The sequence below is a fragment of the Myodes glareolus genome, chromosome 13, assembly GCF_982192425.1.
Source record: "Myodes glareolus chromosome 13, mMyoGla1.1, whole genome shotgun sequence".
Classification (NCBI taxonomy): domain Eukaryota; kingdom Metazoa; phylum Chordata; class Mammalia; order Rodentia; family Cricetidae; genus Myodes; species Myodes glareolus.
In genome coordinates, this window is record NC_142038.1 from 2825833 (window position 1) to 2838281 (window position 12449).

The window sequence follows — 12449 nt, forward strand, 5'->3', positions numbered from 1 at the left end:
CCCTGGGGAGTCCTGCTGTAAGCATTAAAGAGAGGGAATGGAGATTTCTTTTCCGAATAAAGTTGTCAAGCATCTCGTTTACACTGCACACTGAGTGTGTGGGGGCGAGCTGATGAGGATGGTGACATATGAGGTTGCAGACACCCAAACGATTCCAGAGATGGAGATACACAGCAGAGCCCACTTAGGAAGACGGAACATAGCTGCTATGATCTGCAGGAGGTAAAACCATGTGGCTTTTGCCCTTACAAATTGCAAGTGATCCTACTGAGTTTGGAAATGTGAGGGAACCTCATTTACTGAGCATTCACATTTTGATATATTATTAGTATAGAGACCCAGAGATGTGATAAGTTTGCTGAAAACTTTTTTTCCTCCTCAAAATCTTTAAATTCTTATTGCATGAGTTTTATGTCTGGGGAAGGAGGGCTGTGAACATTGACTCTGTCCAGTTATACCATAGATATCTGTATTACAAAGTAGCATATATATATATATATATATATATATATGTGTGTGTGTGTGTGTGTGTGTATGCATATGTATACATCTATGTGTGTGTATATACATAATAGCATATATGTGTGTGTATATATGTATGTGTGTGTTATATGCTTTGGTTTTTAATTGTTGGTCTTCATCAGCAAAGCAGTAAACATATGTTTTGGTGTTTTTTCTCTAGAAAAACGTTTAAAATGAAAGGCTGATACACAATCTTGGTTAATGTCTGTGGCTCTTCAGGTGATAGTATGTCAGAGAAGAGTTAAGGAACACAAGGAAATCGAAGATTCAAGCCAATATGACACTTGCATGTTAACTTACTCCAGGGTATTTTATATAATTTCTCAATAAATGCTAAGAAAAGTAACATTTAAATTCTCCAGGGAATTTATAGGATTTGTTCTTAAATTTAAAAAAAAATACTTTATATTCTATTTTACTAGAAATATCAAGATAAAGAAATTGTTTTGCGTAAACATCAAAACTCAATGTGATTCTGCACTCAACACTCTGCTCCCCTTCTTTACAAGCACTTGCACACAATGAAGAAAATCACTCTTTAGAATAGCTCAGTGCAGCTGGTTTCTGTCTTTACACCATCTTAAAAACAGCATGAGTTTTTCATCCATTTCTGTATTAGTGCTCATTATTAGATTCTTCTTATGTTGTAGGAACTTAAGCACATACTATTTTATTAGCAGCAACATCATCTTATGACAATATTTGTCTCTTTAAAATCAATAAAAATACTATGAAAAATAGTAATAGAGTGGAAAATACGGTCACAGAATTGACAGAATATTCTTTGCTCTTTTCGCTACAGTTGAAGCTGATAGTAGCGACCCTGCTTTGTTTCACTAGTAGAAGATAATTTGTCAAGTATTTCTCTTACATATTCCTATATCCCAGGAAAACATAGATAATCCATGTGGTTTTATTATATCACCACTAAAATAAAGTGTCTGTTAATGTGTTCAAAGGCAATGGTATCGGTGCTACATAACAGTCTCTGAGTATATGATCACTGTGGTTTCCTGGATATTAAGAAATGTGAAAGGCAACTCAGATTTCAGCAATGGTCTTGTTTTGTTTTATAGATTTCACAGTTCCTCAGAAGTCCAATATAAGTTGAATGAACTAAGTCTTATTTTTCAAGCAAGTAAATAAATCTATAAAATCTCTATATGGAGTGAGTTTTTATGGTAGTATTAAAAACCTATTTTCTTAACCAGCTTTGATATGAGCAGGTATAAAAAGCACACACTATAAAAATGTAGATGATTCAATGTTGTACATGAAAACATAACAGAAATGCTAGGGTACAGAAATGTCTCAGGAAACACAGATGCTAAACACAATCTTTCAGGACCAGGAGTTCAATCGTGAGTGTGATATATCGACCGGGAATAGATTTTTAGCTAAGAAAGGCATACTTCCTGAAAAGTATTCACAGCTGAAGAAAGCTAATCTCGTCCAGGAAAGAAGGCTGATATTAAAAGCTGGAGGTGTTTATGCTGATGCCTATGCTGCTTTCATGAAAATGTTGTCAGTATACATTTTTATAAGATTTGGCAGTGTATACTAGGAGACAAGGGTAAGCATGAATCACAAGGGACGCCAGATGACATAATCGAAAATTCAAATAAATTCAGATGTATGTATTTTGATATTATCTTATCCTTAAAAAATAAATTAAGGGAAGCTTCAATATAGCATTACAGCTTTAGCGGTCTTTTGAGAATTTTGGAAATGCACTTCCATGCACAGTCACCTTTCTGCCAGACATCTATTTTAAGCAGTCTTTACAGCAGCACACTGACAAATAAGTCCTTATGGAAACAGTCCTCCAGCTGCAAACCCCACCTATCACCCAGTGCTCTCCATCCCTCCTCCAAGAACTTCTGAGAGGTTCTCTCAGCAGCCTGGTAGGGTAGACTGACTCTATGGAGTCCAAGTATTGACTCTGCAAATATGAACACTGAGGCTAGGAACCATGGAAGCTGAGTTCTGTCTAGAAATGTTAGACCAATTTTCTTAATCCAACAAAACAAAAACAAACAGACAAGCAAAAAAAAAAAAACCCACACCTTAACTTTTGATCTGTCAAATGTTTTTTCTCTGAGACAAGCCTGGGAGTGTCACAATTCTCAAGGATGTCACAAGCAATTTGAAATTTCAGCAAAGATATTCTTTTAATTGATGTATTTTATAACTCTTCTGTTATCTGATATAACTTGATTTAGCTAAGTTTCATTTCTCAAGAAAATAATACATCTACATTATTTCTCTAGGGCTATAGCCCAGGCAGATGCAATAGAGAGTAAGCTACCTCAGAACATCACCACAGGGGCTATATATTAATGAACTTTCTGGCATTCACATTGTGCAAAAAAGAAAGAAAGCTAAGGGTACAATCATCAGGAGGAAGCTGATTTTCTAATAGAAAATAAACTCCCGAAATACATTTATATTGGTTAATTTAATAACTTATTAATGAGGCAGTATTACCCAGTGGCAGTCTGTACATGCTAAAGATATAAATACAGTGAAATATGTGCATTATGTATTATTAAAGGATGTAAATATTAATAACAAGGGCTCCTACATCTTCCAATCTCTGCAATGTAATATTGTCTTCAAATGAGGTTTTCTCGCTTATTTTAAATTGAGCACAGAGTTAAGGAAATGAGGGAAAGAGAATTAAAATATCTAAGAATAACAAAACACAAGGGACACACACTCCATCTGCCTTCAGTTTATGTTCCCAGCATCAATAAACACAGTTCACACTCGGAAATATGTCTTCAAGCCAGAGTCAGAGTACCCCAAATGCTTTGTGGTTGATTTTCCTCCTCACAAGACAACATCATCTTAATAAAACAAAGCTTCTTATCCTACCTCATATTTCTTTTTAGTACAGAAAAGTTAAGGACTTTAATCCAACTGTAAATATGCAGTGTCTCCTGCACTTGCTTTTTGACCATTAAATTCATCCTCATACCCAAGTTGAAAACAATTGAGCTTTCTCAAATCTTGGAATCTTTGATATTACTAGTAGCCTCTTAACCCTTAATTTTGTCTTTTAGCTCTCTCCTCCAAAATCTTACTCTTTGAAAATAATATCTAAATATAAATTGAATATATCTAAGTGACCAATACACCCCCAGAGACCTACAGTTGCATCAGTATTTGTGTGTGTGTCCTTTAGAAAGAATCACAGAATAAACTGAATATCCCCAGTTCCTTGGTACTTATTCTGTACCTCCCCATCATTTTGATAGAGATCATGATGAGGGGCTAGAGCAAGACAGACATCAAACCCGTTTATTCTGAATCTTAAATTATGAGTTTTATCGTCAATATTTTGGTTACATTGTTACACAAAGGACACATTGACATCCATTTTGAGGTCTCAACTTTGATTGCTTTGGGATTAGTGACATTTCCTTGGCACACACTGCATCAGTTCTCTCGGCTGCAACAGAACAGTGGTGTTGTGCAAGATGTCAAAACAAGCAGGGTTGGAAAAACCACTGATGGGCTACAGCAGTCAGTACCTGCAACTGCTGTGACTTCCAGTCCAGGTGGCGTCTGGCCAGGTGTTCATCCACAGAGCGTTAAACATCCCTCAACTTGACAGATCAAAGGAAGATCTCCAGGAAGAGGTGCTGGTCCTGTTTCTTTGAAGCATTTGGTCATTGTGTGGTCGCTCAGAGGCAGATCTAAGTCACCACAGAGACACACCAAGCAGGGAAGCAATGAGGGGATTTGGCCATCTCAGCTCCACTTACTTGTAAGGGATTCATGACCAATGAGGAATGCCAGGCTCTTAAAGGATCCCAGGGTATAAATTAAAATAATTAAAATAAAATCCAGGTTGCAAGTTTGAAAATACTTTTGAGAGAGACTCCAGGGAAGAATAGGCAGAATGGTCTATTTGCTGTTCTTACTTGGAAAGAAGAATTTCTTTTTCTTTCTTTTTTTCCCCCTTGTTTCCTCGCATTCAAAAATAAAGTATGCAGATTTTGTTTTGTCTTGTTTGAGCTCATACAAGTACTGAACATAAGTGTTTGTTTTTTTTTTGTTTTTAGTTTTTGTTTTTCTCTCTCCAGGACCCCAGCATGAAAAACTAAGTAGATCTGAAGAGTAACGAAGGAAAAGAAAGCTTCCAGAGGGAAAAAGGAAACTACTGACAACACAAAACAAAAGTTGCAGTCCAATCGTGCAAAATTTGCTTCTGAAGATAAAGCACTTTTGACAGGTCCCCAATGCCCAGCTCCCTCCCAGTCCTCCCAAAACCCCAGGGGTTAGCTACAGAATGAAAATGAAGCCATTCTTTTTCTTAAGGCTATACACACACAGAGAACACAGGTCAAGGACTGTCCGGTAGGTGGTTTTTTGCTGGGCTCTCATTTAAGCCCTGACTGCAGCGTGCAATCCATCTGAGGGTCAGCAGCATCTATGTCACCAGGACAAGGATACAATGTACAAACAATAGAAGTTAAGTCAATGGTTCCAACAATAAAATCCGATATCGACTTTACAATCACAGGTACAAATTGCTCAAATCGATAATTTCATTTCTCCTTAAGACCTTGTCGTCTTAAACTAATTAGAGGCCAGGTTCCCGAGGAATTGTCAATAGTCAAAGAAAATACTGGAGCTTTAGAAGAAAATCATCCTTCAACGGCAACAATCTGATGGAGGTCGGCCCAAACCATCCTACTCAGACAAGTTCAAGGTGTTACAGAGGGCAGATCCCTGGGTCCAGATCAAAACCTTCCCACCATCGGGATGGCTCCATGTCTATAGAGGAAAAACCAAGAAGCCCGAGAATGTGGAGTACTTCCAACCTCCCATGAGGTTTCCTCTCTCCAATTTGAGATGAACTTTGTCTTCTCTTTCCATAAGCAACAGAACACCATTGCTGGCTGCTTCCCTGGTAACATCCTGGTCTCCTGCGAAGGCGGAGATCACTGGGTAGCCATTCTGCATTAAACTGACCTATCAAGGCAGAGAGGAAGGCTCAGCGGATCAGAAATCACCTCTGTCCCACATCCTGTTCTCTTCCTTCCCTACGGACTGTCACCTCCATCTAACTTTTGAAGCCCACACACCTGAAACCAGAAGAGAGGATTTCCAGATGGCTCAGAGGCCAACCCCTCCCCCATTTACCCAGCATTCCAAGGCTCGACTTTCAAACGCACCCACCTGGATAGTTTGTCTGTTGTACACTTTGACCACGTGGAAGCTGAAGCTGTAGATCCCCTTGCGTGGGGCTACGAATATACTGGAGGCAAGGTCGAAGTGGTTGCCGATGTTTACCAAAACCTGAAACAGATGAGGGAATAGCATGAGGTACCCATACAGCACGCCCTTAGTAGGCTTGTATGTCCTCCATGCTTTCCGGTAACCACCAATGTTAGCTGCCTCATTGATATTGAGAAGAGGTCCCACTAATTCCAGATTGTTACTCAAACCATGCAAGCAGCAGAGAGTACCCAAATCAAAAAAACAAAACAAAACAAACAAACAAAAAAAAAACCATTCAAGGGCAGAAATGCATTCCAAAGGTATTCTCATGGTTTCTAATTAATAAAAACTTTGGAAATATATTTTAATTATACATTCAAATAGTATATGCAAATTTTGTGTGGTGACACACAGGGTATGGAGAGAGATGGTAGACAGTAAAACCAAGAATAGACGTGAAAATTCAATTTTTTTTTTTTTTTTTAGGGAGGGAGGTCATAGGGAGTTCAACCTGATGCTCTGTTTAGCACTTAACACTTCATACAGAATGGAGAGGGAAAAGTGGATGGAGCAGCAACCCATTCCAGGAGCTCACTTGAGCAGGGTTAAGAGAGTGGCCTCTGTCCAGGCTCTTCCAAAACTCTACCAGTATACAGGAGGTGCCTATAGAAAGTGTTGGATCATGAGTTTTGCCAAAAAAACACTGGCTACCGTGTTCGAATTCATCCTTCTCCGAGCAGTGTTTCCTCTCCTGGCTGAGTGTTAGAAAAGCTTGAACAAAGAGAACTAAACTGGTACCAGGGACACTGAGGAAATTCCAGGGCAGGTAAGATTTAGAACACAGCTACTAGCAGAGGGATTGTGTGGCCCTGAATGTCGTTTTCCTCAATTGAAAGACAAATAAGATTTGCTGGTTTGTCATAGTAGAATGTGAGAGAGAATCAAGCTCCCCACTTCATTCTCTTTCTGTTCAAAATAGAATCTGGCTACTTCGTCCATATCCTGTTCCCATATCTCCTCCTGCAAATCTCCAGCTCCATTAAAATAATAAAATGACCCACTGGTGTTTCATGTTTACAAAACAAACAACTAGCCACACCAGAACCCTGGATGTCCCCCACATCAGAAAGCAAAGCTCCACTGCCCTGGCTGTTCCTTACTTGTCCACGGTGGCATAGACTACACAAATTCCCAGAGCAAAGTGAACTGCTGCCAGGAACCGCTGCCGACGTGGCTTGGGGAAGACTGCATCCTCATCATGCTGTGAGGACCACTTCAGCCCACTCCAGAGCAGGTGTCTCACAGGCACATACACACTCTGCTTCATTGTTGAGGACAAAGAGCCTCTGATGTCTGGGCTCCCTGTTTCCTAAGCACTCCCTAGCATGCCCTTTGAGCTGCTAGCACTCTTCTCTCCAGCTCAGCCTCTCAATGTGGATTTAAACTTTGGAAATATGTAAATTCAGGGCTTTATGTGAATGAAAAGACACCCAGCCAGGCCCCCAGCAGAAAACCTATCTCACTTACCATCTCGCTCATTTGCAACAGGAACCAGGCAATGCTAATTCTTCTGTTAAAAACAGGATCCCTGTTATGATTTGACCTTATATCAGAATTTCCCTGACAACTCCACAAATCAGTGGATCTGAAAAGACTGTAGAACATTGTAATTGAAAATAATAAAAGTAAAATAATACTGTATAAAGAATGTGGATTGTATTTACACTTACATCATGATATATTATTTGGAAATAATGAAAGGAAATCTGACTTTCATATTTAAGCAACTTCCTTAAACCGTCAACTGCATGGCTTTGAAAATGAATGCAACAGTCTGAAAAGAGATCAAGTGTGTGTGTCGGCTATTAATGGGTTAGGAAGCTCCCTTCTGGACAGAGGGAAAACCAGTAGATAGTAGCTCCATCTGTGTCAAGCGATGGTTCAGGACTCCATTTTATACAAAGCCCTTTGGCAAGAGCGTTAGCTCACTAGAAACGTATGAAAACCACTCTCATCTTTTCAATTTCTGAAGACTAAGGAATCACAAGGAGAGAGCACCACACAAGTCAAACATTTACCAAGAGAAACATTTACCAAGCCATTTACCAAGCCTTCTCCCTAATCCTTTTCTGCTTGGTCCAGAGGCCAGAAATTAAGTGGCTTAAAGCCACGTAAGTCATGAGCCATTGTCTTGTTAAATTTATAGTCATGTTATGTTTGTATATTTGAATATACAGTATGCACACAGTGCAAAAGTTTATTTCCTGTCTATAACAGATATATGGCCACTTTATTTTTGTATAAAAGCAGAGAACAATCTTTGCTGTCTTCCCCATTTTCCCCACTTTTTTTTGATATTGTTGAAAATTAACATCTTGCCATTGGATCCCATAAAATAAGCAGTAGGTTCACCCTTCGTCAGATTCCTTTTTAAATGAGAAACTCTCTTACATGCAGCATCTTTAAGGGGATCATCTCTCCCCAGGTGTCTGAAGATTGCTCACCCTAAACACTGCCTTGCCCTCAGCGAAAGGGAAGGTGCACTATGTTTCTTTCAGGAAAATGTATTTCACATTTCAGCTTTACCAAACCCTTGGAAAGCCAGGGGATCCCTTCCAGGGCTCTCAGTAATCCTTGCCAAGAGAAGTGGTGTTTAAAAACAAACTCTATAATGTGTTCAAAGGGGACTCCAAAAAAACATAGCAGTAAAGGGAACAACAACTTAAGGGCAAGACAGAGGTGAGAAACCGGTTTGGCTGGCATTACTCTTGGAGATGCAGGGAGCCCTAGATAGTTGGGCACACTGACTGGTCCTCCACTCATACGCAGGTAAGCATATTAGTTGCTGACCTGGTCGAAGTAGATGGTCATGGTGCGGTTGCTCATCTCTGACGGCTCATGGTTGGTGCTCCTAGTTGCAGAGAAGGCCACCTTGGCACTGCCTGAGCGCACAGAAATGCCCAAGGAAGAGGTGACGGCGCCGTCCCCCGATGGACTGGAGTCACACACCACCAGGCACTTGCCCTCAAGCACGATGGGCTCTGTGTCGTTCTGAGCCGTCACCGGGCAGCAGGCGGGTAGCAGCAGCAACAGCAGGGCCAGCGCCGCCCCCAAACTGGAGCCAAAATTGGCTGACTCGCGCAGCGCCCCCCGGCGCCCGGGCATGCTCAGCGGTGGCCCTCGGAGGCCCCGGCCAGGCGCGGGCATCTGGGCTTGGGGGCGCCCCGAGGACGTCAAGGCCCGCAAGATCCGGAGGAGTGCTCGAGTGCGCACAGGAGCACGCAGGACTGGAGTGGGAGCCTTCTCTGGGCTGGGTCGCCGGCTCAGGTGGTCAAGGCCAAATGGTTCTCAGAAGGAAGGCACCAGTGGACCTGTCAGGGCAAAGAACCGGAATCCTTAGGCAGGAATGTATGTAGGGGGACAAGTGCCTGGTACTCTCCAGTCCCCTCGGGGTGGTTATCCCCTTGGTCCTCCAAAGCTATCCCCATCCCAGATGTGGCATAACGGATAGAGAAAGCTCTGGCGCACCAATCAGCCCACCCAAACAGATTCCTGAAAGATGCGCGGAGTTTGCAGCTCTGGGTTGCGATTCTGGAGGACCTTGTAAAAAGGGTTGGGGACCTCTAAGACAGCGTCAGCACCGTCGCCCCTGCCTACTCATCCCAACACAACAGGAGGAAATGAATGTAGTCAAAGTAAAAAAGCAAAAATGATGCCCCATCATCTTCTTTTCAGTGGCTTTCTGAACAGCCACAAGGAGAAAATCTTCCTCTCCTTGACTTCCCCCCTTTTCCTCTATTTTTCTATCCAGGAAGAAATTTTCAAACACTCCTTATCGTATAAAAAGAGTCCGCCCCCACCCCCTGAAAGGGAAAAAAAAAAACTCCAGAAAACTCCTTGGGTGGATGAGATTAAAAAGAAAAAGGAAAGGACAGAAACAGAGAAAGGCGGGATGGGGGCGGGTGAGGAGCGAAATTCTAACACCCACTTCCAATGTCTCTGCAGTCACTGGCAAGCCCCCTAGGAGAGCCTTGTAGAATCTTTTTTTTTTTTTTCTGGCAAAAACAACAGTCTATTCTCGCACCAGAACCCCCGAATTTTCCTCATTTGCAGGCTCTTGTCCCTGGACCCCACTCCCTTTCTTCAGTACCTTTCTGCTAACTTACGCGCCTTGGCACTTTTAGCCGGTCCTCTCTTCTTCAGCTAAACCAGAGAGGCCATTCCAATACCCAGCCCAGGAACACAAACAGAAAGAACCCTCCCCTCGCCGCCCACGCTCTTCGAGCAACTCTTCCAGTGTTCTTTCTAAGAAAAAAGAAGTTGGGTTTCAATAAATATCCTGTCTGCAGCTCCTTCACAAAGGATAGCGGACCACCTCCCACCCCTACTCCGTCGCCGTCGCTCCTCTATTCTCTCTTGAACCCCCAGCACTAACATTACTCAAGGTTCTTGTAAAGCATTACAAAAAGGCAACTAGCGAACTGATCCCGGAGCTCAGGGATGGGGTGGGTTACCTGGAACATCCATGATGGGCGAGCACCGAGGTCCGCGAAGTAGTTCTGCTTAGAGAAAATGAGGCAAGCGGGAGCTAGCGGGAGGAGGACACCTCGGAGCACGACCCTTCTCCCAGAGCTTGGCCAATAACTGCGCCGCCCCGCCCTGCCGCCTCTCCTCGCGGTCCGCTCGGCTCTGCCTGCGCACCACGCCCCGGCCCCAAGCGCCCAGGGAGCCCCACACAGCGCGACGCTTCCCGCTGCTCCCCGCACCGCCCTGTCTGGAACCCTCAGGCTTCCCGCTCTGCAGAGCCGCGCCGAGCCCAGGAACCGCACCACCGCGCGCAGCCTGCCTTCTCCGAGTCCCGAGTGCTCGAGCAGCCCGTGCGACCTCCGCGCACCTCACTAACAAGATCTCCGAGTCCCTGCTTCCCCCCAACCCCAGACTCCAGAGAACAAAGTCCGGAGCTCCCCACTTCTTTTGTCCTAGAATCCACAGCCCCTTTCTCGCACCCCCTCTTCGTCCCTTGCCAAGCCCGCGTCCGGCTCTCACCTAGACACCCAGCGCAGTCTTCCTAGGTGCCTTCTTAAAACTAGGTGTCCTAGGAAGCACCAGATGTATTTCTTCTTCCAGATCCCTTTTTTTTTCCAAAGTCCTTCCAAGTGTTAATCTTGAACGCAGTGGCCACTTTCATAATTAAAGGGGGTGGGGGACGTACACTTAAAAATGAAGAAGAAGAAAAAGCAAAAGTATTGTTTTTGCAAAGGGACGAGATAGCTTGGTAATTTAATGGTGTTCGAACTGCAATTCCAGAATCTCCAGTTTGTGAAACGTCAGTTTTTGACAGAGATTTAAAGGGGAGCTTCCTGCCTGGGCTTATGTGTCTGCTTCTCTGAACCCCGGGGCTTGTGGAACGCGGTGCCAAGGCGCGTCTTTATTAAAACGCAGTCTCTGGGCTCTAAAGATCCGAAGAGACTCGCGGGGTTCCGAGCTGCGCCTGGAGAGAGGCAAGATGAGCAAGCATGGACGAGGGGCGCCATCTACGGGTGCCTGAGCCTCCGGGCCACAGACTGCAAACAAACCTACTGAGTGTGGTGGAGTATGCAGAGACCAAGGTGAGGCTTGATGGATGTTTTCCTTCACCCCAGCCCCTAAAACACCTCCGGAGCCTGCAAAAATGCTACAGGCTTGTCTTTAAATATTTTTTTCGCCTCGTAATTTACGGTAAGTAGTCATGCTTGCGTTTTCAGCTCTTTACACCTCTCACGTGTAACTCTGTCAAGAGGTTGTATACTGAAGTGGATTATCACGGTCTATTATGGCCCTCAAAAATATTTACAAAAACCTGTGGGCTAGATGATACATATTGACATTGCACAAAGGGCCAGGCGACTTTTAAATGTGGACTCTATAATCTGACTTTTCAAAAGCGTCATTACAAATATTTTTGCTCTGTCTTAGATAGTATGCCTTTGGGGGGATTCCAAATCCATCCATGTAGTTCGTTAGAGCATAGCATGTGCCTGTCTTATTCCTCCAGACATTGCCACAGCTCTCTCTCCTCCCTTTGAAGATTTCGGTCGTCCTGCTTCTGCCCTATGAGACCTATCTTCTCAGATAGGTGATTTTGAAGACTCGTGGTTTTGGCTCTTTCATTCTAGAATGGAAGACCTATGAACTGAAGATATGGTGCATGTCCAATGGGCACAATAAAAAAGGAGGGGACCCAAAATGAAACCCACAACATACGTTTAGCTGAGGCCAAAGGTTTTCCATGGGCCATGGGTTCAGGCTTGTGATTGAAAAAGCCTCGGAGACAAATGTACTCTGCTTAACACAACATAAAGAACAATACAGACTATAAAATAATTCCAAATTCCTTCAGCCCTACACGTCATTGGAAATTGGAACTTGCAGGTGCCATGCGCTGCATTGTCAGGAAGCTTGCGAAAGGCGCAGCAGCCCTGTTTTTGCATTATATTTGTGAGTTTAACTCAGCAGAAATAGTGCGATCTTACTTTAGAGCTGTTTTACTCTAATATTGTCTGAATTTGGTTGACTCTGCCATAGAGGTACAATAGCATTGTGCCATCGAGAAGACTGAATTGGATGTAAACCTGCCAACAAAGGAAAAGGAAACACAAAAGAAACGTGAAGCAGACTGAGAGCAAGAGCAGTGTGCTAATTTAGAAGCAAAAAGC

At 43.2% G+C, this 12449-nt stretch overlaps 1 protein-coding gene across 2 annotated transcripts; it reads right to left on the bottom strand.

The window, feature by feature from the left end:
• Positions 1-3241: 3241 nt before the first annotated feature.
• On the bottom strand, positions 3242-11241 carry Cbln2 (cerebellin 2 precursor). Of its 2 annotated transcripts, none has more exons than XM_085676342.2 (4): positions 10801-11241; positions 8605-9125; positions 5713-5832; positions 3242-5505 (listed from the first exon to the last, which is right to left on the bottom strand). In XM_085676342.2, exons 2-4 carry the CDS (start codon positions 8959-8961, stop codon positions 5308-5310), a joined length of 675 nt encoding a protein of 224 aa, XP_085532468.1. In that variant the 5' UTR covers positions 8962-9125; positions 10801-11241; the 3' UTR covers positions 3242-5307. The 2 variants fall into 2 exon arrangements, with proteins under 2 accessions (XP_085532468.1, XP_048275599.1); XM_048419642.3 differs by lacking the exon at positions 10801-11241 and adding an exon at positions 10269-10416.
• Between the last annotated feature and the right edge of the window lie 1208 nt (positions 11242-12449).